Source organism: Anabrus simplex, chromosome 7 (genome assembly GCF_040414725.1).
Source record: "Anabrus simplex isolate iqAnaSimp1 chromosome 7, ASM4041472v1, whole genome shotgun sequence".
In the NCBI taxonomy this organism is placed as follows: domain Eukaryota; kingdom Metazoa; phylum Arthropoda; class Insecta; order Orthoptera; family Tettigoniidae; genus Anabrus; species Anabrus simplex.
In genome coordinates, this window is record NC_090271.1 from 246,889,876 (window position 1) to 246,917,149 (window position 27,274).

At 40.6% G+C, this 27,274-nt stretch overlaps 1 protein-coding gene across 4 annotated transcripts in view; it reads right to left on the minus strand.

The window, feature by feature from the left end:
* The window catches only part of LOC136877532 (uncharacterized protein C2orf42), a 227,010-nt gene that overhangs the window by 11,925 nt on the left and 187,811 nt on the right, over positions 1-27,274 (minus strand). For 2 of the 4 annotated variants that reach the window (XM_068228673.1, XM_067151652.2), the window contains exons 11-12: positions 20,033-20,206; positions 12,227-12,377 (exon numbers count right to left, since the gene is read on the minus strand). In XM_068228673.1, the coding sequence (XP_068084774.1) occupies positions 12,227-12,377; positions 20,033-20,206 (325 nt within the window). The remainder of the gene's footprint in view (positions 1-12,226; positions 12,378-20,032; positions 20,207-27,274) is intronic. The other 2 variants (XM_067151653.2, XM_067151654.2) reach the window with 2 other exon arrangements.

Here is a 27,274-nt window from a genome sequence, read left to right on the forward strand (position 1 = left end):
ACGAATATCCAAGTTAGGATACAAAACGTGGCTGAATGAGTAGATCATTAATTATGAGTTTTCTTTGGTAAATGAGGAACCAGGACAGAGAAGCTAGAGTTTGGCATTGAATCTGTCCGAATCTTAGTGCATATGTAATAATGGCGAATATAGGTACAGGAGATTGTTGTCAAAAAATGATAGGTTTTATTGGTCTTTGTGAGGATGATTTTCTTTCAGATAAACCATTTTTATCAGATTACACCTTTATTTCGGTCAAAGTAAACAACATATTATTTGCATTTGGTCAAAATTTGTCAATTTTGTGGTTCATATGTATAGTGACAGAGCATAAGTTGATGGATAGAAATTTAATGAAACTTGGTGTTATGGTGTCGTGCGGAGAAAGACCTCAGATTTCTCTCCGGAAGGGTTGGCATATTTTCATTGTAATAAAATGTCGTTGACATTAGAGGAGATAAGCGAGCTATTGAAGGCAGGATTAGAGACACAGATGTCCGAAATCAGGGCGCAGATAGCTGCTGTAAAATCACAGGTTAATGATGTAAGTGAAAAACAGATGAGTAAAATTGAGGAGCAAAAAGTCGAGTTAGAGACTCAGATAGCTGCCGTAAAATCACAGGTTAATGATGTAAGTGAAAAACAGATGAGTAAAATTGAGGAGCAGAAAGTCGAGTTAGAGACTCAGGTAGCTGCGATAAAATCACAGGTTATTGACGTAAGTGAAAAACAGATAAATAAAACTGAGGAGCAGTTAATAGGACTAGAAGCTCGTACGAAAGAACAATTAACGGCTTTAGAAGAGCACACGAATGCTAAATTGGACCGGTTAATGGCGGACAATCAGCAGACGCAGACACGGCTCGGGGAATTAGATGAGAAAATAGAAAGCGTGCGCATGTGCTGCCTGGAAACCACAGAGGAATTGAGGAGGCAGGTGTCAAACATGGAAAACGTAACAGGGGAACAAATTGCTACATTAAAAAAAGTAGTGGGGACGCTAGAGGAAAGGACCCTTAATAATGAAGTTCTGGTAGAGAAGAAGTTAAAAGCATACACTGTGGACATAGATGAAATAAAGAGGGAGATAGATGAAACTAGCTCTGGCCTGGTATTGTTGGAAAAGAAGATGGATTCTAGGATAGGAGCAGTAAATGAGAAGGTAGCTGACAGGATGGAACGAATTGAAGAAAAGACGAAGGCAAAAATGATTAGTCTTGAAGATCGAGTAGAACAAACCGAGACGAAAGTGATTGCCCGAATGTCAGGGTTAGAACTTCAAGTAGGACAAATGAAGCAGCAACTAGAACAGAAAAATTCTTATGAGTATCAAGGAGGAAAAGGAGAAGGGGTGCTGATGTCATCAAACGAAATAAAGGTGCCGGTAGAAATTAAGGTAGAGGGCAATCCCCTAAGTGAGCCAGCGGCGGTTAACGAATCCTTGAATACACAGAAGCCAATGAGACCGAGTTCAATGCCGGAGAATGGCAATATCATTCCCGTGTATAATATAGTGAGATCAAACGAGGACAAACCTAAGAAGTTCTTAGCTAATGGCGAATGCACTCCCCATTCATTTCTCAGGGAGATTGAAGAGTATATGGAAGATTGTCGGATACCTAAAGAGAAAAGACTTAGAACAGTAGAGAGGTTTTTAGGAGGGACTGTATCTCAGTGGATGACTGCTTTCAAGAACACCTTCCAGTCTTATGAGGACTTTAAGGAAGCCTTTCTCAGGAGATACTGGAGCCTCTCGGTCCAACAGAATTTAAGACTGGAGCTATACGCTAGACGATATGCCAGCACGCTGCCCACGCGCTTTAATGATTTTTTTATTTCACAGCTAATTAAAATGCGGGAACTAGACCACCCACCTCCAGAGAAAGAAGTTATTACAACTATCATGAAACAGCTACCGGTCGAGGTGCAAAGAATCTTGATCGCCGCCAACGTCGATACAGCCAGTGAGGCTGAAACGATTTTAAGGCAATTAGATCAAACTTCGGTACAGAATCAGCCTCGTATTCGGCATACTGAAGCGATAAACACGCTGGAGGTGATGCCTGAAGAACACACACACGGAAGAAATAGCCGGCAAGAAATTCAGGACTCGGGTACCCAGACATCAAGATGGATGAGAGAGGAAGGACAAAACCGGCAGCAAAGGGGATCGAATGGAAGACCCTGGTATAGGAATAATCAGCAAAGATATAGAAACTACAAAGAAAGGAGAGACGTTTCGCCAGCAGGTCATAACCCTGGACTGCCAGAGAGACAATATCGTCCACGGTACGAGGGAAGGAACGTGGCGAGAAAACCTTACTCTGACTGGAACCAGAATCGAAGGCGGGACTATCAACAGCACAGAAATGATTACAGACCTTGTGAGTCGGAACGTGAGAGAGAACATAGGCAGTATGTGAACAAGCTAGAGCAAGAACGTGACAATTCAGAGAAATGGAGGAATGCCATTCAGCAGGCGAGTCCGATACAGTGCGGTGCCCAGAGTCTGGAAATGCAACAACACATTAACGAAAACCGAGGGTGTAACTTGAACCCTCACGCGCCTGAATATAGCAGGGGGAGCGCGGGAGCTAAAAAAAAACTACAAGGTCCACAAATGGAGATAGCCTAAACCATGAAGGAGAGAATAGTGAAGAAGGATGGATGACGGTGACAGTAGACAGTTGGGTAATAAAACCTGAGGACTTATTAGACGACCACATTAAAATTGACGTCAAGACAGTTAAAGAATTACCAATAATATATGCACGTATACATGGTTTAAAGACACGTATCCTCGTAGACACAGGCGCATCAATCAGTGTTATTTCTCAAGCATTGCTGTCTGAAATAAAGATTAGAACACGAGTTCCTTCCATTCCTATCGCTAAGCTGAAAGTCAGAGGGATCGTACCAGATAAGACAACGGTATGCAAGGAACAAGTCTTAGTGGACATTGAAATAGGCAGATCAGTCATATCTCACCCGTGGGTAGTGCTCATGAAAATGGAGTATAACCTGATATTAGGAGCAGATTTTCTTCGTGAACATCAGGCAAATATTGACATGGGTAACAATGTTATTAGATTACACTTAAGTCCGATACCCGAAGAAGTTAAGATGAATCAGAATGAGGATTACCACCAGGAGGAAAGAATCTGGCTAACTGCAGCAGAGGACGGGAACATGAGTGAATATGAGGACAGGCCAGCGTTCGAATGCGAGGATTATAAAGGGATTTTTCAGAAATGTGAGATTATGGTAGCCCACTTAGAGGACGAAACAGAGAGAGAAAATTTCGAGGCGATAAAGCCACAGAAAATCGCGGAAGCTAAAATTGGGGAGGAAGACAAGAAGAGATTACAAGATATCTTGGAGCGGCATGCGACAGTTTTTGGTTCGAAGCCAGGAAGAATTCCTAACTTTCAATACCGTTTGAACGTAACAAATTGGGAACCATATAAGCAGAAACCATATCCCATACCGGAAAAATTCTTTTCCCAAGTCAAAGTTATAATAGAGGACATGGAGAGAAACGGCATAATATCAAAGGCGGCCACGCCGTTCCTGAACCCCATCTGTACGGTTCCTAAGGCCAACGGTTCGATACGCCTGTGTTTGGATGCGCGTATATTAAATGGCCGCTTAGTGCCCGAATATGAGTGTGCCCCGGCCATAAAGGACTTATTGACAAAATTCGGTGATATGGAGTACTTTAGTACGTTCGATTTGACCTCGTCGTTCTTCCATATTGTCTTAGACCCTGCAACAAGCATGCTGACGGGCTTCATGTTCGATAACCAGACGTATCGCTTTAATTGTCTCCCATTCGGGTTAAAAACCTCAAATTCCGCTCTTATCCGTGCTCTGGAAGCGAACCTAAGCCCGGAAGTAAAGGCGTTTACTCTCAAATATGTGGATGATTTAATAATAGGTTCAAAGACCCTGGATGAGCACTTAAAGAAGATAGACATGCTATTGGAAGACCTCAATAAGAGCAACTTTAAGATAAACTTCGAGAAGTCTCATTTCTGTCAGAGAAGTGTTTTATTTTTGGGCCATGTTGTGGATGGAACAGGTGTAAGGCCTAACCCCACGAAGATAGCCGCGATACAGAATTTTCCCACACCTACTCGTGTGAAGCATATTAGACAGTTCTTGGGTATACGTCTCTTTTTCGCGAATCATTGTCCAGGTTACACGGAAACGGTCGCTCCACTACAAGACCTATTGAAAGTAAATAATCGTTGGAAATGGGATAAGATGCATGAACAAGCATTTCAGAATACTAAACGACTGCTGGCAAAGTCTGTGAAACTAGGATATCCCGATTACACTCGCAAATTCGTAATACAGACAGATGCATCAGAAGTGGGAATAGGTGCTGTACTATATCAAGAAACCCCCGAGAAAGAAAACTCAATAACATATCTCTCCTTCATGAGCCGAAAATTACGGTCTCATGAAAGAAAGTACACCACGACAGAGCTAGAGATGTTGTCAATAGTCACTGCTCTAAACCATTGGAGGAAATATATTTATGGTTTTCCTGTCATAATCCGAACAGACCATAAGGCTCTTACTTTTGTATTAAAGACAAATTTAGCGAGTGGGCGCGTTACTAGATGGGCGCTTTATGTCCAGCAATTTGACTTAACCTTTGAGCACTGCCCGGGGAAAATGAATGTACTGGCAGATGCGTTGAGCCGTAATCCGAATCCGGCAGAAGTCTCAATAAACTTGACAACACTGGGACAGGAAGATCAAGAAGTCTTAGACCAGCTGCGAAACATAGGGCATGAGCAATTAGAAGACCCTGCCACTAGTCTCATGGTGAAGTATTTTAAGAAAGAACTGCAACAAGGAACCCCAGAATACATTGAAGCAGAGAAGAAGGCTGCATCCCACCATTTCCTTAATGGCATGTTACACAAATCTGTGGACGAAGAGCACACCCGGCTACGGATAGTGGTACCTTCCAATTTACAGACAGGATTAATTTGGCTTACACATCATGCCACAGGACATGCCGGTATAGATAAGGTTACTGCGACGCTACAAGAGACCTTCGTTTGGCCTAAGTTGAGAACTACAGTTCAGCAGCTACTTAAGACCTGCGATATATGCCAGCGGGTGAAACCAAACCCCTACCTATTAAAGCAAAAACCGAAACCGTTACTCCCTACGGAGCCAAGAAAACTTTTCGCAATAGATTGGTATGGGCCAATTCCTGCAGCGAGTAGAGGCTTGAAATACATATTAGTATGCATGGATGTTTTCAGTAAGTACGTAACACTGTGTCCAGTACGGAAGGCGAATACCCGGACGGCGCTAAATCAGTTGAAAAACAAGATAATTCCTTCCATGGGGAAACCTGAGAGTTTGTTATCGGACCACGGTGCGCAGTTCACTTCTGAGATTTTTAAAAGAGAATTGGAACGCCTGGGAATCAAACACGTGCTATCCAGCATACGGCATCCTGAAGCAAACCCAAGTGAAAGAATAATGCGAGAGATTGCTAAGTACTGTCGTATCTACTGTCCGCGAGAACATTATAAATGGTTAAGTGTGATACCTATCATAACCGAGTCCATCAATTCGACACGACACGAATCCACGGCACAAATTCCTTCAGTTTTGCATCACAACATCTTCCCTTGTCGCCCGTGGCAAAGTGTTATACCGTGCCCCACCGACACAAGAATGTCACAAGAGATGTGTGTGAGGAGGGCGGCCGAACAGCTGAGGGCGCAGGCGGAACGTAGATTGAGGCGAACCAGAAAGAGGCGTTTCCACCGCCCATTGCGAGTGAATGAATTAGTGCTCATTCGTCGCCCTGCTCCCAGTCAACCGTCAGCTAGATTTTATCACAAGTTTGCCGAACTGTATGTGGGACCTTATCGTATAATTCAGTGTTACGATAACAATGCATACAGGGTACGAAGCTTGGACGGTAGGACTGAGAAGGTATTCAATGCAGCCAATATTAAAATTTATATTCCCAGAGGACAAATGCCAATCGAGGACAACATCGAGAATGAAGAGATGGAGGGAGAAGAGGACGAAGAAGAAGAAGAAGAGGAAGAAGACGTGGGAGGTGCAGACGAAGTACCGGAGATGCAAGACGATGAAAGTGAAAGCCTTGACCACAATCCGAATGAAGTATCCCTAAACGTAGGAATGGTAGACGAAGTTTCGCCGCAGAGCAGCGCAATATTAGAAATGGCTGCAGTGGAGTGCACTGAATGTTCGGGAAATAATAGAAAATTCTTGGCTTTGTTGGATACATACTATAGAATTCGAAAGGAGCGTGAGGAGCTACTGGAACAAGTTCGGAAAATGCCACAGGATGGCTCTGAATGAAAGAAATACCCACGCGAGCGTTAAATATCAGACGCAAAGAAAAATACAAAAAAATATGATTTTTTCATATTTTTCTTTAGTGTGTGGGGAAGCAAATGTACCATTCTGTTGGTTATAAGAATGGATATTTAACGCTGATAAAAGAATGCGCAACAGGACGCTAACTGTGAGGGCGTGATGCTATATGGAGAGCGGGAATCGAGAAGGGGATTCCCGAGGCAAGGCGTGGTCGTGTGCGATAAAGAAAGAATATAGGAGGAAGAAAGAAAGAGAGATGGGTGTTGTCTGGGGGAGAGACGTGCCACCTTAACAGAGAATTTCAGCGGGAACTGACAGGCTCACCACGCTATGGAAATTGAGTCATAACTCCTATATTTGAAGGTTTTACAAGAAAGTAATAGGTTGGGAATCGGTGACAGAATTTTCTGAAGCCATAGGCACCTCAAAGTCTATCAATATATAGTTGAATAAATAACTACGTGGGAGGCCGACTGCCGTGAGAAAATGTTTCGAGGCCACATGCCAATCTCAAGTTGTTTCCCGGGACTTCCCAGCGAGTCGCGTGGGTTCCTGGATTCTATAAGAGCAAGGAAGGTGGAAGGAGGTGATCAGTCCATGATAAGATCGCTGTCCGTGTGTGTCGCGTTCTGCTGATGCTCGCGCCAGAAACCTTTATTTATGACAAAGATGGTGATTACTTTAATACGGTTGTGCCAAGGTTTATTCAGTGAATCGGTGATTCATAAACTTTCCAGTAACCATTCAATCGCATGATTGTATTTAGACGCTTTACAAGTGAGGTCGCAAGTGCCTAATTAACCGACTGTAGACAATGCCGTACGTGTAGACTTCATCATGAAAAGGTACGGGTAACCATGTAAATAGTGTGAGGTGCGGAAGAAGTGCAAGTATAAACTAAAATCATTTGTGCTATTCCTGCTATACGTATGGGTAAGAATCAGTCAAGCATGAGATAGTGACAATGTGTTTGACTGATTAAGTTGTTGATTTCAGATAGTAGATATCGCCTATATACATTCGTGCGCGATTAAGTAGATGAAGGGGAACGATGACTTTAACGTCACGGATCGCCAGTACTGATTTTTGCATCGAAAATTAAATAAAAGCACCGGGAATGCTGTGCTGTTAATAAATTAGGCATTTCATTCCAGTGAAGACTCGTGCTGTGTTTCGAGAGACGTGTGATACGAGACCTGCCGACCACAACCTCAAGAAGAAGGCCTCATGAACGAGTCATCCCTCAAGAAGACGGCTTCATGAACGAGCAACCCATGGAGACTGGACGCAGAGGATCGACCCAGGACCACATCGCTACCATGATGGGCTGAGCAGGCATTGCTTAACCCTGACGGAGGAAGAAAGAGGTCTCCAAGATGATAGATAAGTGAACAATAATTAATATATATGTGTAGGGTTGGGGGGTTGTTATGCAGAAATACGGTGATTAGTTTGTAAAAATAGTAAGGAGTAGGATTACGGCACATTAGGCCATTTATTAAGATGTTTCCTTTATATAATTTAGGTTAGGTATACACAATTGTATTTTTTATTGTCTATAGGTAAGCAAGGATTAAGGTAGCATATGATAGTAGTCGTAGGGAAGCTTAGGCACGAGCTTAGATCAATGTTTCTTGGTGCCCGGCATCTGTCGATATCTGCTTGTATTTATAGGTTAATCATGATAGAGTACCCTTATGCTGGGAGGGGAATACGTCTGCACAATGTAGAGCACGTATGCGGCCTGGATTTAATTGTTTACTCCATGTTTATATGGTGTTGGATTGAATGTGAGGGTAATGGGTATAACCCGTAGGCGATGTCACAGATATTTGCGACCCTTTGTACTATGTCAAATTAGGGCTTGAACCCATGACTTGAGGGTTAACTGGAACACGTCGCTTAGGCGGACGGCGAGATGGATATGTATAACATGTGTAATACTCCAGGTGGTCGAATCGAGACCCAGGGCGGTCTGTCACGGACGTTGGATAGTGCAGACACGTATGTTGATTTCCTCACTCATTTATTGTGGCGATTTTCGTCATGTGTTGAGACAAGGTTAAGGTAGAGTAGAGCTCTGCATGTTTGAAACTGGGTTATGTTTTTGTTTTGTTTGTGTGAGGGTGCTTCACGGCCCAGGCCTTGGAGGTCGTTTACCTTGCCTGCACAGTGGGGAGGCTCGCAGCCATTTTTAAAATACAAGACGAGGGCTGGAATTCCTTCCCGCAGGCGAGACAAGCATGTGCGAGGGTACATTCATTCATCCCCTCTTTCTCTCATACTTTATTTAACTTTGTTTATATTGGTAGGGCGGTAGATGGAAACGAGGCACTAAGAAAACTTGTTTAAGCCGTAAATTTTGTAAATATAATGTTTGTTTGAATGGACCTTGGTTCATATCCACAAAGGAGTGATATTTCATGCGAGATTAGAAAGATTATGTCTGTAGTCGTAGGTTCAAACTTATTATCTTGTGTGGGCATTTTCCCAAATATATGTGGGGATCTTTTAGTGGCGTTATTTCTGCATGACAAGTTCTCACCCTAGCATCATATACTTCACGTGCAGGTACAGCGTGGCTGTTCCGTATAAGAGCACATTTGTTTCTTGAGTTCACTTATATAGTCTCCACACGACAAACCAACCAGATAGCGAATAATTTTCTTTGTTTGATGTTTATCTTATTCATGATATGAGCCTGTTGGGCATCCATTTTAGCACGATTGGTGCAATAAATTGTAATATAAAGGAAAAGAAATGTTGAGTTAAGAATACACAACTTGTGCTCAAAATGTCAGTAGGTGCGTTTGTGTTCCTCATTTCGTAGTTAATGTAGTATTGAGTCACCCATGATCCTCTCGTCATAGAACCCAAAATTAACGACCTTTTCTGCCGATTGTAGCTGAGCTGGAGCCCGTATGCAAGAACAAGAAGAGCAGGTAGGTATCATCCTGCAGTATTAATGTGCCCTATAGGGTACAGTATTTCTTACATACTAACATCACGCCTAAACCAGGATTGTTTGGAGAACTTTTTATCTCGTGTTCATGGGTTGGGAGCTATTTATAATAACCCAACTCCATCTGATGCGAGAAATCAAATTAGGCTGCTGTTATTATCGGGAAATGCAAATTCAATTCCTTTATCTAAAGGCACATTGGTCGGAGAAGACTTCAACGGCCCATCAACAAGTCTTGTGGAACTCGAGTCTGAAGAAAATTTAATGGACTTTGTCACAAATGAGCTGTGCATTGACACTGTTGACAAGTCTTCAGAGACTGAAATGTTTGTTGAGGACGTCAAAACCGAGTTGTTAAGGAAGGAGAGTTCATGTCAGTCGGTAGGAGGGGAGGACGTCACCCAAGATTCCCTAAAATACATCGCAGGTTATGTGGCTTTCAAGTGTTGCTCGATTGATGAAACTCTTAGTGCCTCAAAAGAAAACTGTTCACTGCCGCGAGAAGAGACCTGTGACTTGATCTTGATTATTTTAAAACGGGGCCTCTCACACATCCCAGTCATGAGTGGTTACAAAATATAGCCCAGTTTGAAATTATATTTGGTGTGTTTCATGGTCGCACTGTATCCAGATGCAAAAATGTAATGAAAACTCTTATTTCTATTATTAAGTCAAAATTTCCAGTATTCCATGACAAAATAATTTGTCTCTATGTAAGGACCAGGACATTTATTAGGACACGGCATTTAAATGTAAAGAGTAAGGTGCTAACACTGAGAAAATATGCCAATAAGAAGGCTAAGCTTTGGGCTGGTTTAACAACTAATTAAGTCTCCTGACACTTAGGTTTTAATACTTGAATATAATTCCATAAAGATGTCGATATGATGCATATTTTCCTATGCCATTTGATCTAAATGTTTACTTCATCACGAAAGAAATTCATCATTTTGAGTTGCATGGCAATATTTTATTTTTAATCGTATTACAGTATATGTCATGTATTTGATAGTTGATGTTATACCTGGTCGGCATATCACTATCAAAGGGTAGACAAGGGTCCACCTATTCAATACTATTAGCTTGTATAATGTCTTATATAATTGGGACTAGTTTCGACTCCATATACACTGGATCATCTTCAGTCATGATCCAATTGGAAAAACATACGCTCACACATACACATAATAAATTTGACAATCTGTTATGTTTCAATTTACAATCCAAATTTTAAAATATTGATGAAGTCCGAACAACACATCCAAAATTGAAATTAAATGACACTTCAAAAGTGCTGCTGTAGGTGCTGAACTATTTTCGTCACTCCTACAGCAACCAAACGTTCCCGAGTTTATGTGGGAGTTGGCATTCCCCCACCTGCATAGACAAGCCACTTGGTTTATAGATTGTGTTTTGTACATTAGTAATATGGTTAACAGTTTGTTGAAGGGAAACATTCATAACTTGAATAGGTATTCCTTATCATCAGATGTAGTGATCTATTATTTATTTGTTTGTTTTGAAGTGAATGTCTCTATGTTGCTCGTAAAATGTGTACATTTGGTACGGACACCAACACCAGATTGACTGTTGAAAGGGAGCAGGAGTCTCTATAAGACATTATACAAGCTAATAGTATTGAATAGGTGGACCCTTCTCTACCCTTTGATAGTGATCAATTGTCAATACGGACCATAATGAAATTCATAACCTATTATGCTCAGCACATGACGAAATTTAACGCATTTTCACTCGTCTTGCTTTTAAATCTATTGGAAGTACCGGTACTTATTGAATCAGACTAAAACATATTATTATTTGATGAAAGATTGGGAAGATATTTCACAAGCGCGAGAACTGACAGGCTTGTTGTACTGCGACTGTGTACCCCACCCGCTATCGTTCATACCACGTGACGTCATAGTGGTCCAGCCAATGGGAGCTTCAACCACCGGAGTAGCCTATCTAATAGTGTAGTTACCTTGGAAGACATCACTGACACATCTAACTATTTAACCAAGAATCACCTTGTTGTCCTTTTGTAAAGTTTATAAGTAATGCTAAAGTTATCAATTATCTTCCTCATAAATAAGAATTCAGAAAACATACCAGCCATAAACCTAAAATATTATATTTTTACATTTTAAATTCATCTCTTTGCCTAATAAAGTACAGAACTTTTATAAGAAACTCATGAAAGGAAACAAAATTTAATACTTCCGTTTGTCTGCTTAGCAGTTCAAACAATATTAGACCAATATACTCAATGACCTACTGTATTTCTTCTGATTCGGTACACATACATTGTAATTTTTCAATAAATTGCTAGAAGTTACCTTGGCTCTTTACCTCCAGCCTTCCCTCAGCTCCCCCTTCATTAAGACAATTTTGTCACCGTATACAATAAATTCAGAAAGGACACAAACTCAACAAAAGTGAATGTAAGTTCCCTGAGTAACAGAACACTTGAAATTTAAAAGCCCTTTATTAATCCAATCCCACACATAAAGTGAATAAAGAGATTATTATTATCTTTATCAGCAAGTATCTCTTGCAGGCTGAGGTTCTGTCTTAGGCCAGAGAGATCGGCGCACTCTGTGAGGAAGTGGCCTATGATGAATTTGGCACCACAAGAACACAGGGGCAGGTCTTCCTTCTTTAGGAGATATGAGTGCGCAGATCTTCCACAAAACTATGACTGTGACCTCTCTCCATGAAGGCCGGAAAGAGGACCGCTACATAGCAGTTGTCTTTTTTAATTGCCCTCAGGTTGTTGGCAGCAAGACTATGATGTATTCCAAGTTAATCAATAATTAAGAATAAGACTTGTATGATCTAAACTTTAAATTTAGAAATGGTTCCAGTCTACAAATTACTTACCAACTTTGAGATACGTCTTTAGTTCCAGAGGTTTGATTAGAGGTTGATTATTGGTTTTACGGAACGATTCATTTTCATCCTTGCAAGGCTGGTATGGCTCATATGTACCATCTCTATTTTCTACAAAACTCCGAGTAATTTCCAATGGCATCTGTTAAGATAGAGAATATTTATGCTGTATTAACAAATGGCAATGTCAGACGGAAGCTTATTTCAATGTGTCACTAAAAATATACAAATAACAGTGGGGTTCGAACCCACCAACTCTCGAATGCAAGCTGAGAACTACGGACCCAAACTGCGTAGCCAACTCACTCCGTGATGACTGGTTTATTCTATTTCTAACACCTGAAAGTTCATGAATCCTTTGGTAAAGATAGCAAGATGTATTTGTATGGAACTGGAATCTGTATAGGGATGGAATTATCCATAACCTTCCAAGACCATTCGCTCAAGCTGAAATGGAAAACCATGGAAGGACCCAGTGCCTCAACTTCAGTGTATAAAGTACCCTGCCTTTCCAAATTCCTGTACACATGGATTGAGAATCAAAGGGTAACAAGCATGCCCTTGCTTGCCCACACTTTCGATTAATGTTTCACAGTTCAAGTTATCATTAGATGATGCATCATTGTAACATCTGAATGGCAAGAATACGGTAGTCAATTATCAGCAGTGAATGGGTCTAACAATGTATATGAAACATTTAAAAAAATCTGTACAAGTAGTTTACACTTGGTTATATTATTTTCTGGAATCTCCGGTTCCATGGCTAAATGGTTAGCGTGCTGGTCTTTGGTCACGGGGGTCCCACGTTCAATTCCCTGCAGGGTCGGGAATTTAAACCATAACTGGTTAATTCCGCTGCCATGGGGGCTGGGTGTATGTGTCGTCTTCATCATAATTTCCATCCTCATCACGACGCGCAGGTCGCCTACAGGCGTCAATTCAAAAACCTGCACCTGGCAAGCCAAACTTGTCCTCAGACACTCCCAGCACTAAAAGCATATATTTCATTTTATTTTTTTCATTTTCTGGAATGAAACTAAGATGTGGCCACAGGGAATGGTAGGGATAGGTGTTTACTGGCAATTCTAGATGAAGAAGGCAACCTAGTAGATGCAGGTGTACTTCTGGTGCCTCCTGACAATGCAAGTTTAAGTGATGAGGATTCTGGCCCCAAAGATCAGGAATGTAATATCAATCATCATGTAACAGGAAATCAACTCCAAAAGAATGCCACATTACCTGTGTACAAAATTACTGGAGACATGGCAGCAAGTATAACTGCGTAAGGCGATGAACTAGAGGATACGCAGTCAATTTTCTCCCTCCTTCAAGTAAGCATCCCTCCTTTCTGTAACACCTACTACTGTGTCTATTAAGTACTAAAAAAGATTTTAATTTAAAAAGATTTGTACTAGGTACAGCTGCTCGAGTTATTTACATGAACTGTAATAAATAAGCTGAAATGTTTATATTATTTAATTTATTGAAATGTTCATTTTTGCACAATTTTTAACAATTCCCAATATTTTACTGAATAACGGTGAACGACGTGAAAAGTAAGAGAAGCATGATTTACACTGTCATTTGTTTTAATCTTTTAAGTCCATCTTTGCCTCCTTCGCTGACGAAGATGATGAACCTTTTACTCCTGTTGAACCATAGTATAGGGTACTTGGAAGACAGTTTTCATTTTTTCCTGCACTGGACTATTGTTGAGCTGGACCTCGTGGATTCACTCTGGCTTTATTAGAAGCCTCAATAATCAATATTTTTAAAATTATATTGCCCTGAACTTACACCTGATGTTTTATCAGTCACTTGATGGAAGGATCTCCGAAGCTTTTTCTTGGTGGTGTTTGCTGGGAGTAGAGAAGTATCGTCTACTCTCTTTGCCCTGGTAATCCTTGGAAGTGAAGCAATCATCTAGGTAAGGGCTGTAATTGTTATCAGTTGGCAGTTCCCATATGAGAACACAGGCTACAGCCCCTCCTTCTCCTAGTTTTTGTATTGTATAGCATGTAGAGGAACCTTGATATCACTCAGCAAGGAATACTTTATAATGTAAAAACTTCAATTTCTTTTTAAATATAGAATATGCTACTAATTAGTAGAAGGTCGTGGCCTTAATTAAGGTAGAGGCCCAGCATTTGCCTGGTGTGAAAATGGGAAATCATGGAAAACAATCTTAGAGACTGCCGACGGTGGAATTCAAACCCACCATCTCTCAAATGTAAGCTCATGGCTACGCACCCCAAACTACAAGACCAACTCGCTTGGTCCTTGTAAATCTGTATGTGAGAATATCAGTAGTTTGGTATAATTCATCGCCTTCCATTGTTATTCTGGCAAGATCTGTGTCTGTTGAATCCAGCATAAGTTGTAGAAAGGCTTCACATGTCATATAGTACGGCAAACTTCTGTAGTCTGAAGTGAAGTAGTTCTGCTAGAATCTCAGGAAGAAGTTTAAGTCCAATTTCTAAGAAATCGTTGAGTGATGTCTTGCCATTTTCAAGAGGTGATGTGTCGAAAACCAACCAGCATTTGCAGATACCTTGTTTTTTTCTTCACAGCAAGATAGTGATCTGCACTGATTAAAACTTTTATTATCAGATCTTGAGAAGTGTTGTGTGGATTGGCCATTTACAATTTCATGGTGTCTGGGAATATGGTTACATCCTGAGGAAATGTGCGGTGCATTGAATATGTGTGGTTGCTTTCTAAAGCAGTGAGGAATACAGTTTTAGTCTGCACTTCTCACTTCTTGAATAGCAATACGGAAAGGATGGTGAGCCTAGGAATGCGCCAAGGTTGACTCAAATGGAGCGATGATGACATCCCTTTTGTCAAAAACTTCTATCTGCAGTTGATCTATTAATGAGGCATGGATGAAGCTAGACTAACTACCAGCATCTAAAATGCCGCAAAAAAGTTTAGCAAGTTCTGATGATGCCTTTAGTCACACAGGGCGTCTGAAGATAAGTGAAATGTGGTGTTTTGATGATAGTCTGGTATACAGAAGTAGATCACACTGTAACATCTTTAGAAATGGAATTGTGGTAAGATTGCTTGCACTGTGAAGAGAAAATCTTGACTTTCTTTTTTACATTTCTTGAGGGTAAGCCCTCGGTTCAAGCACAGAAAACATTGAGCGTGTCCTTTCAATTTTACGATCCAAAGCTTTACATCAGTACCAGTAATTTGTTTACAGGTTTGGACATTGGTCGTAGTTGCCATGGGGTAAATGATGTGAGGAGAATCTCCTCAAATTTTTTGAGTGTAAGGGCTCCCTCTACGTAATCGCTGAGAAACTGCATGAGACTCGTAATATCTGCCCCAGATAGGTTTTCAAGTTTTGTGGGGACAATCCAATGGCAGCATAATGCACTGGGAAATAAATGCACACAGGATTTTTGGAGTAAGTACTTACTTACTTACTTACTTACTTGTATCTTGTGTCCCTTTTCGGAGCAAACGGCTGCAACAAAAGTCCATTGGTTCCGTCACCTGGGAATCAGCTGTAAGTCTGACCAGGATTTGCCATCCTCCCTCATCTCTTCCTCCACACTTCTCCTCCAGATCATCCTTGATCTTCCTCTTTTCCTTGCTCCTTGCAGGTTCCGTCTAAGTGATTCTTTCTCAATGGCATCCTCCTTTCTCAGACAATGACCTATCCATCCCCATTTTCTCCTTTTTATCTGCTGTTATATGTGGGTTTCACCTGTCCTCTTCAAGAGTTCCTTATGTGTGATGGTCTCTGGCCAATGTATCCGCAGAATTCTTCTGAGGCAACGGCTGATGAAAACCTGTAGACTCCTGTTGATCTGAGTTGTTACGTTCCAGGTCTCACATTCATACAGGAGGACCGCTTTAACACTGCTATGGAAAATTCGTAGTTTTGTCTTGGTTGAGATGTCACGGGTTTTCCATATCACATATAGCTGAACAAATGTGAAATTTGCCTTCTTGATGCGACTCTTAACATCTGCGCTGGCACCACCATCCTCTGCCATTACACTACCTAGAAATTGAAATTCTGCCACCGTTTCAATCTCTTCTCCATTTATCTGGAACTTCCGATCTGGATCGATTTTGCCATTTATTCGCATTTCCTTTGTATTTATGCAGTTGATCTTCATTCCTGCTCTAGCTCCATGTTCTTGTTTGTGTTTAAACTTTTCTTCCATATTTTTGATACTTTGAGAGATGACACATACACTGTCGGCAAAATCTAGGTCCTCCAGGTGCTGCATTAATTTCCATTGAAGTCCAGTTTTGGCTCCAAACATCACCTACCTCATGAACAGATCCACGGTGATAAGAAAAATGGGGTGAGAGAAAGAATACACCCTTGTTTCACTCCTGAGTTCACCTCTATTGGTTCGATCAGTTTTCCCTCGTGGATAACTTGGCATCTATAATTCTCCTAGAAACTCTTGATTAGGTTGATAATTTTCCAAGGTATTCCATACCTGGCCAGTGCCTTCCACATAAATGTTCTCCTCAAGAAGTCAAATTCTTTATGGAAATTCACAAACATCAGATACAATGTCGTATTTCAGTCCTGACACTGTTCCACTACGATCCTTAGTGTGTTGATTTGGTCAACACATGATCTACTTTTATGGAAGCCCGCTTGTTCTCTCCTCAATTTCTGGTCTACAATACTTACAATCTGATTTAGGAGGATCCTTGTGAACACTTTGCTTGGAATTGACAGTAATGTAATACCTCTCCAATTGTAACATTTCGTCCTATCTTCTTTTTTTTTTTTTGCCAGTTTCACAAGCAGTTTTTTTCCAATCCTCTGGTATCTGTTCTTGTTCCCACACTTTGGCAAACAGAGGGTAAAATATTTCAGCTGATAGTTCAATGTCTTCCTATAGGCATTCTGGGTGAATATTATCAATTCCTGGTGCTTTACCATTTTTCATCTTCTTAATAGGCATGATTATTTCCTCCTTCGTAATTGGGTCGGTGTTGATTCTTGTGTCTACCTGTTCTGGCATTATTTGTTCTTCCCTTCTTCCATTTGAACATTTCCCCAGTCCATGTTTAACACTTCCTCAAAATGCTCCTTCCATCTCTTTAGTTGCTCATTTTCTCTAGTAAGCATATTTCCTTCCTTACTCCTTATGGGGCCTCCCCACTGGGTCTTCTTTCTTGGGAGAGTTTTTGTCACCTCATATAAAGTCTTCAAGTCCCCTGTTCCAGCAGCAGTCTCTGCTTTGAGTGCTTGGTCCTCCACCTATTTTTGCTTATCTTTCCTAGCACTTCTTTTCACTACCTTATCTTTGTCATTATAATCCTTCTGTACAGTTAGCTTCCTGTGATAAGTTTTGCATTGATTTAGTTTCTATTTAACTTCCTTCTTCTCTTTGATCTTCTGCCATGTATCTTCTGTTATCCAGTCTTTTATTCCTCTTTCTCTGAATCCTAGCACTTCTTCACTAGTTTCAAGAAAATATCTTTTCACGTTTTCCCATTCCTCTTCAACTGTACCTTCATTTTCCTTACCAAGAACTTCAAATCATTTCTAAACTGTAATCTAAATTGATATTTAAGATTTTCATTCTTAGTTTCATCACATCATATGTTCTATGCTTGCTTTCCAGTTCTTGCTTGTTTGCTTTGATCTTAATTCGAAACAGTGCTAGGATGAGATGATGGTTGCTACCTACATCTGCACCTCGTCTATTCCTAACATCGTTCATTGACCTTCTCCATTTTCTCGAAATGGCCACATGGTCTATCTTATTTACCGTCACACCATCAGGAGACATCCATGTTATCTTGTGACGATTCTTGTGCACTAAAATAGTTCCACCTATCAGAAGATCCCTCTCCGAACCAAAGTCAATGAAGTGTTTTCCGTTGTTGTTTCTTTCACCCAAAACCATGGTTTCCCGTTATATATTCTACTCCTTCATTGTCAGTGCCCAATTTAGCATTTAGATCTCACATCAAAATTGTTATATCTCTTTTCTTAATTTCATTCATTGTTTCATTTAGTGAGGTGTAAAAATTATTCTTGTCTTGGGCGCTTACTTACTCCAAATCCACCATAGCCAATCCCAAGCCCGGTTGAGAAAGGAGGAGGGACTCTGGTTACACTTTGTAGAGATCTAAATTGACATCAGTATGAGAAGGGAGTAGCGACAAACACCAAATCGTGAAGTAATCAGAGGGCGGGCACAGACGCTAAGGGGGAAGCCCCCCCCCCACTGTGCTTTGGGGACTGTAGGCCAATAACCCACATCTCCAAGAAAACGTTATTACTGAAACTGCAACAAAGAGAAACCGGATGGAAAAACAGATGACGATTTTTGGCATGATACAGGTCACGAAAATTTAATGTTGGAATATACGAACATTGCGGCAAACAGGAAGACTAAAACAGATCTGCACAGAGATGATGAACTACCAACTTGCTATCTTGGGATTAAGTGAGGTCCAATGGAAAGACTTTGGAGAACATCGAACACCAGAAGGTTTCACCTTTCTATATTCTGGAAATGAAGAGGGAAATGACCATAAAGAAGTCGTAGCAATTCTCCTAAGCAAAACATCTAAGAAAATCCTTATAGAGTGGAAACCGATTTCGAGAGGAATTATGACAGCAAGATTTAATACCAATGTTAGAAATGTCAGCATAATTCAGTGTTATGCACCAAGACGAGACGAGACGAGACAAGACGAGACCCTAGGTTAGGGGCAGCTATGAGGGCATCTGTTCTCCAGGTTAGGAGCGGCCCTTTAGATCACATGGAGGGTTGGTGTCAGCAAGGCCATGCAGTCGTAAAAGTCTGCTCCAAAACCAGCAAGAGACCTGGCTGAAAACTGAAGACTGTTAAAGATGATGGTAAGACAGAGCATATTCTACCAATGCAGATTTTTTGGGTTGAGTGATACCACAATGACACTGTTGTTTCTTCCACCAGGGGTTAATGCTGTGTTTGATAGTCCTGACATAAACTTCTTTGCACAAATAGGAAACACAATACACATCAGCAGTAGATAAAGAGTTCCAAGCATAACTGCTAGAATATTTTCTTTCTTGTAGTAAAGGTGATCTTGATGTTGTAACACTTTAAAACTTAGCGAGTCCTGTCTGCAATCACATGGAAGGAATGCCTTTCTCTCATGTATGTCTACCTATTTCTCAGCTCACGGAGGAGTCTCAATAGCCCTCCTGATTTTGGTTTTGCTACATCCATTAGTTTTTAAAGCTGAGGAGAGATGCTCCACTTCGATCTGGTACAGATCCGGCTGACGCAACCTTTTGGTTCGCTACAACAGCGTTCTCATCATTGTCTGTTTTTGTTTATGGTGATGGTTAGAGCCCTTATTGAAACAGTGGAGAGTATGTGTATGTATTTTGTGCACTGTGAGGGCTAGAGGGTGGCCTTCCCTCTTCACAACCATGTCCATGAAAGGCAGAAAGAGAGTTCTTCCTCCACTTCTCTCTCAATCATGAAATGGATTTTTGCATGGATGCTGTAGAAATCCTGGTAAAACTAGGTACATCAATCTGCAAAATAAATAAGGTGAAGCTGCTGCACCACCAAACAGCACCCACCAGCTCATGCCATTTTGTCTTGACAAGGGCTACCGAAGAGTAGTTGAGACGCTGACATGCTTAGTATGTCAACACAGCCTAATTTTGACTCCCAGAAACAGTAAAGCATCAAGGCTTGTCATTTGACATGAAAACGTGCACCAGTTTATTAAAAATAAAAAACTTTCTAATTTTTTTTGTAGTAACTAATAGTTTAAAATGATGCAAGCAATTTCACTTACCAGAGCAGTGTCAAATATCTGCTTCACATGAAAAATATTAGTAATGTGCCAGGTATACTTTGTGAAAGTTCCTAAAGGAATTGCATCCTTCCTTACAAAAGCAGTAGTGAAGTTTGGAAGACGTTTCTTCTTGCCTCCACAAGAGATTCGTTCTCGCAGGCAGTCAAAGAAAGCCTGGAAAGATGTTTATCATCATTATTAAGAACAAAGAGTTTACCATAACAAATTCTATAGCATGTCTGCAATATAATATGATGATGATGATGATGATGATGATGATGATGATGATGATGATGATGATGATGATGATGATGATGATGATGATGATGATGATGATGATGATTGGTTTTGCTCAGTAAAATGTAACAGAATTTTTCTTCTTTAAATTAGCATGAGCACTAGGGGGAAAAAAACTGTAACTGGTGAAAACAATCCTTTCTTAGTTCAACACTGCAAATCTGTATATGGTATGCACATTCATGATGATGATGTTTTCAGCCATTCTGTAATGTTGAATATGTTATGTACAGAGCAAATATGGCAATGTGTTTGCCAGCATTTTAGAGAGAAGTGGCTATCCAGCTGAAGAGCCCATTGCCACACTGGGGCAAAACCCTGTTCTTTTAAGAATGAGAAGCCTGAACATTATCAATATTGATCAGACGGTATTCTCAATCCATGTAATCAAATTATGGTCGCCTATTGGAAAGTTCATTTTTGAATAATCGGAAATGACATAAATCTAAAGTTGAGTTCAAATCACTTGCTAGTTTGCAAGGTCATATTGCAGAGCCTATCTTGTGGAGGCAGCATAGTGAATGGGCTTAGTCACTTTTTCTTTCATTTAAATAAACAGTTATTCAGAAAAAATGTTCAAATATGCCATCGGTGTTTTAGAGTTAATGGAGCAACAACTTCAAATGTATTAATACAAGGCTCTTAACGGAAATGAAGTATGCAGATGCTGATGAAGTGTTACAGAACATCCCAATAGGAATATTGATTGGAACATATTTTCACAAACATATCTTTCAAAATGACATCATCTGTTTGCCAGAGGTTTTTACAATTTGCAGAAGCATTTTTGGTTGGATTCGTTGGTTGGATACTCCAAGAGTAGCTGCCGAGGAATCCAGTTCATATTTTATCCACCACTCAGAAATAGACCAAGTCTTGTGGATGGTCGGGGGATTAGAGAGCATAGGTATTATGGATGAAGACACACAAAAATTTACCGCTAGGGAGCAAAAGATTTTAACAAAGTCCAATGAATACTTTGCCATAAAGGACCTATGGTGCACAGTCTATCTACCACGGATGCAAGAACAACCTGACGTGCACGACAACAGGGAGCTTGCCGTAAGATGATTCGACAGTTTAAAAAGACGATTCGCTAAAGATAAGAACTATGAAGAGAAATATGTACAAGCAAGGCAAAAATACAGAGAAAATGGACATCCTGCGATACAACGCAAAGAATCCCTTCAAGGAAAAAAATGTTTTGCTTGCCACATCATGCAGTAATTCAGGAAGACCACAAGACTACTACAGTATGGATTGTATTTGAAGCATCTGCACATGAGAAGGGTGAAGCATTGCTGAATAGTAACAACGTTACTTCAGTTCAGAACACTTAATAAGAACATTGCAACAGATGGCAGTCTAAGTTTCCTAAATAAAACAGAAAGAGGTACTACTCGTTTTGTTTGGTTCAAGACAATCCCTTCAGAAGATACTGTAGATGGCTCAGAGTACATGAGACAGTGGTAACCTGACTGCTGAATGCCATTTGGATTAAAATGCAGTCCATATTTCTTAGCAGTCACACTTCAGTCTGCCTCTGTGGTATAGTGGTTAGTGTGATTAGCTGTCACCCCCGGAGGCCTGGGTTTGATTCCCGGCTCTGCCACGAAATTTGAAAAGTGGTACGAGGGCTGAAACTGGGTCCACCCAGCCTCGGGAGGTCAACTGAGTAGAGATGGGTTCGATTCCCACCTCAGCCATCCTGGAAGTGGTTTTCTGTGGTTTCCCACTTCTCCTCCAGGCAAATGCCGGGATGGTACCTAACTTAAGACCACGGCTGCTTTCTTCCCTCTTCCTTGTCTATTCCTTCTAATCTTCCCATCCCCCCACAAGGCCCCTGTTCAACATAGCAGGTGAGGCCGCCTGGGCGAGGTACTGGTCAACCTCCCCAGTTGTATCCCCTGACCCAATGTTTCACGCTCCAGGGCGCTGCCCTTGAGGCGGTAGAGGTGGGATCCCTTGCTGAGTCAGAGGGAAAAACCAACCCTAGAGGGTTAACAAATTAAGAAGAAGTTACACTTCAACAGTTGGCAACAGTGTTGAAAGATACACATTCAAAAGTACTGAAAATTTTAGAGGACAATGTGTACATTGATGATTTAGCAGCAGGTGGTGACACAAATGCAGAATTGAATTCCATCTACACAGGAATGAAGAACTTCAATGAGATTAGTATTCAACTACCCAAATGGTTGTCGAACTCAGAAACCATGAAACAACAATGGGAAGAAACTCACGAAGTGATCCATCAAAATACCTTGATTTTGGGCATTCCACTTGACAAATACAGATGAGTTTTACGTCTGCAATAAAAGTGCATCAGTACAGCAGCACTACTGGTGCATAGCAAACAAGTTGTGATAAAAATTACAGCACGGATTTATGATCCATTAGGGCTTCCATCACCAGTTACAGTAACAGGCAAAATTATCTGTCAAGAACCTGGCTGAGAAGTCTGGACTGGAATGAATTTTTACCCCAGGATCTCGCTCAGAAGTGGAATCGCTGGTTGAGAAACCTACGATGTATACAGAAGGTAAAAATCCCTTGATGGATTCGATCATGGCTCAAAACAGAACAGAAAAAAGAGCCTACATGCATTTAGCAATGCCAGTCAAAGGATATATGGAGCAGCAGTCTACATCAGGACCACTCTAAAGAAGATGTCAGAATCAAATTAATAACAATTAAAAATTGTCTTACACCTGTTCGGGCTATTTCTTTCTTACGACTGGAGTTCATGTAGCAGTTCACCTTTTGTAGTTTGTGAAACAAGAGCTATGGTTGGAAATACATAGTGTTTACCTCTAGACAGATTCAGAAATCATACTTCATTGGATCAAAGAAACCACCTCAATGGTGAAAATGTCCCAGGAAGAAAAAAACCCACGAATCACATAACTCACAGCTTGACAATGGAACAACTTTGTGTGTGCAACGTCTGGTAGCATGTTCCAAAGTGGCTCATTAAAGAAGAAGATCCTCTCTAAAGAACTAGAGAAACTGGGAAATGCCTTTTGGGCCCAGTTTCAATGATGGTGAAATCCTGACATTCACCTCCCCATGGTACAGAGGGGGGAACGGTTATATATATACTAGCAAGATACCCGTGCTTCGCTACGGTTTTATATTGAAATTTATAATTGAATGCTTAACGTTTTACGGTATATATAATCCGCCAAAATTCGCGATCTGACTCATTTTCTGAGAGATTATGGCAAAGCTCCTCCCATTTTCAATTTTTCTTTCCAGCATTCGATTTCGTACTTCCTGGGCTAGGTCCAGGTATTCCACCCGGTCAGTTGGGTCCCTAAATCTTTGCCATTTTCTCCTATAAACATTTTTAATATGGATCAAATCCTTGAGGAGATCCGGCATGGTGTCGTCTTGAGTCCCTTGGCGGTACTGCATTCGTAGTCATTACCCGGCCAGGACCCGTTTCCAGCGTGGTCCACACATTTTGATGACGGTCCAGAACATTATTATTATTATTATTATTATTATTATTATTATTATTATTATTATTATTGTTCTGGACCCGACAGCAAGATGCAAGACCACTACTTGGCGGTAAATTACATCTGCTGCCTTTGTCATTGCTGACAATGTTTCCAGCACCATTGTCGTGCGTGGGCAAGTCCGCGGAATTTCCGGCGATACGAATGATATACTTCCGTGGATTGTTGACCTTATTGTAGAGGTGAACAATTGCATGGTCAATATTAATCCTATCGTTTATTTCAAATGTGTTTAAATTTTTATTTATATGCCAGGAGAATCTACTATAATCTAACTTTAAGTTCTCCAAAGGAAAAGATGGCTCTTGAAAACAAACTCAGGAAGGATTAAAAATGATCAATTTATGATCAGAATAAGTACATAATGAACAGTAAAATCAATTGGTCTCAACTCCTTTTTCACCCCACCGCTGTTAAGTTGATTTACCCTCCCCGCCCAAAGAATAATGAAGGCGTGTTTCTTTATGTTTAAAGGAGATTCCAAATACCAATGTTCACGCCTGTTACCTTCACTTTTGAGATATGAGTATCCCCATAAAATAAAATAAACTTTTTTCACTTCATTTCACACTCCCCCCCCCTCCCGCCCCACCAAAGTGAACTTGCCGGGGAAAAATACTTGTTTCTTTAATAGTGAAGGAAAGGGCACGAAGATCGGAGCGTCTGAAGAAGTACTGGGAGGACCGCAAAGCCCGAACAATCCCTTCAAAGAGACCTGAACGACGGACTGACTAAAGTGATCCTATGTGGTCATAAAAGAAGAAGAAGAAGAAGAAGTGAAGGATCTTCTAAATACCAATTATCACGACTCTAACATCTTCCGTTTTTGAGATATGTGTCCTCATAAATTGAATTCAACTCCTTTTCACCCCCGCCCCCAAGATGATTTCCCCCAAAATGCGTTTTTCTTTGTTTTTAAAGGGGATCCAAATACCAATCTTCATGTCTGTAACAACTTTATTTTTTATTAGATGTAGTTATCCACATACAATTAACTCAATTTTTCAATTCTCTCACCTCCGCCCCTCCCCCCCCCCGCCTTTTCATTGGATTTTCCGAGAATACGTGTTTCTTTACTTTGAAAGCAGATTCTAAATACCAATTTTCACATCTGCAAAATCTTTTCTTACTGAGATAATAGTATATTCATACAAATATTTAAACTAATTTTTTAATTTCCCTCCCCCCCTTTTAAGTGGATTTCTGAAAACAAAAACCACATATTTCTTTATTTTTAAAGGAGATTTCAAATACGAAATTTCATGTCTGTAACATCTTCAGTTTTTGAGATATCAGAATCCTAATTAAAAGAATTCAACCCTATTTTCAGTCACCTTTACCCCCATCCCCACCCAAGTGGTTATTCCAAAAACAAAAAATACATGTTTCTTTATTTGTAATAGAAATTTAAAAAATGTTCACTTCTATAACATGTTACGTTTTTGAGATATACTGTAGAAATGCTCATTTTAAAATGTCACCCCTTTTTAGTTTACCTGGAGTTTCCAAAAACAAATCACCTATTTTTCTTTACTTCTACAGCAGATTCCAAATACCAATTTTAAGTCTGTAACATTTTAAGTTTCTGAGCTATACTGTAGTTATAATCTTTCTAAAAATTCACCCCAATTTGTCACTCCCGTTTATTCTCCAACAATTGGATTTTCCAAAAACAAAAAAATACTTGATTCTTTATTTTTAAAAGCGATCTCAAATACAAATTTTCAGGAGTGTAATATCTTCAGTTTCTGACATATAAGTATCCTCATTAAAGGCATTCAACCGCTTTTCAACCTTTTTCACCCCTCTTATCGGGATTTTCCGAAAACAAAAAAAAATACATGTTTCTTTATTTTCAAAGGAGATTCTAAATACCAATTTTTACATCTGTAAACTTTTAAAGTTTTGAGATATAGATACACTCATTAAAAAAATTCACCCCCGTTTTCACCCCCTTAGCGACGGAATATCCAAAAATCCTCCCTTAGCGAGCACCTACATTGTAATATAAATGTATCCTCAAATTTCATTTCTTTATGTCCAGTAGTTTTGGCTCGGCGATGGTCGGTCGGTCAGTCAGTCAGTCAGTCAGTCAGTCAGTCAGTCAGTCAGGACATGTTGTTTTATATATATAGATTATATATAGGCAGCTAACGAATGCAGGGACTGAGTATCTTCCGGTATAAGGAGACCACCTTCTACCAAATGCCAACAGCCTCCTAGGAAGGTGGATGAGAGGGTAGATGGAAGGGCACTCACTTGCCCTTGGAGGGAGAAACTGCTCCTAAAGACAGAAGAGCCACTCGATGGCCAACGGCATAGGATAGGGAAGGGAACAGGAAACCACTCCATTAAAAACCTGAATGGGTATCCCAAGCATTGGCTGGTTGCAAACCTTGGGGGGTGCACCCATGTTAAGTAAATGAATCTGCTAAAACTCAAGAAATATTTGGCTGACGGACCACCTACTATACATTATAACCAGCAAATCCTATTCTAACAGAAGGAGTGAGGGCGAGTACCTGACGCCTTAAAACTGGGAGTACTCGGATAAGGTATGGCAACCCTGACAGATAGGTCCCTGGCCCTCCAGGTTGGGGGTTGCACATAGGGTTAACGGCTCTATTACGTAAAAAATAAGATTGTTATGAATATCTCATATTTGCCTCGGATGAATAAGAATGAATATCAAAATATGATGACCCTGCAATGGAAATCAGCTTTACGAATAGGAACTTTAACTGTAAGAACCGTCTATAAACTTGGATCCTTCAAAATCCTTAGTCAACAGTTGGAGAAGTATAGAGTGGGAATTGCTGCAATTCAAGAGGACATGGACATGGAGAAGTATACATTTGTTAAGAGTGATAAAGAAATTGGACCCCACAAACTTGGTACTGTATTTTGTGTCCAAAATTCACTAGTATCGTCAGTGCTGTCCTTTGAACATGTGAATGAAAGACTATGCTAATTGAGGGTACACTTTAAATGGTTTAACATATCACTGGTGAACTGGCATGACCCCATAAACGACAAGGATGATCATGTTAAAGACTCCTTTTGTGAGGATTTGTTAGAACCATGGAATATACACTCACTGACAGAACAAATGCAACACCAAGAAGGAGTGGTCAGAACTTTATGCCAATTGCAGGGTAGACTGACGTCACTGAGGTATGCTCATGATGTGAAATGCGCCGCTGTGCTGCGCACGTAGCGAACGATAAATGGGACACGACGTTGGCGAATGGCCCACTTCGTACCGTGATTTCTCAGCCGACAGTCATTGTAGAACGTGTTGTCGTGTACCACAGGACACGTGTATAGCTAAGAATGCCAGGCCGCCGTCAACGGAGGCATTTCCAGCAGACAGACGACTTTACGAGGGGTATGGTGATCGGGCTGAGAAGGGCAGCTTGGT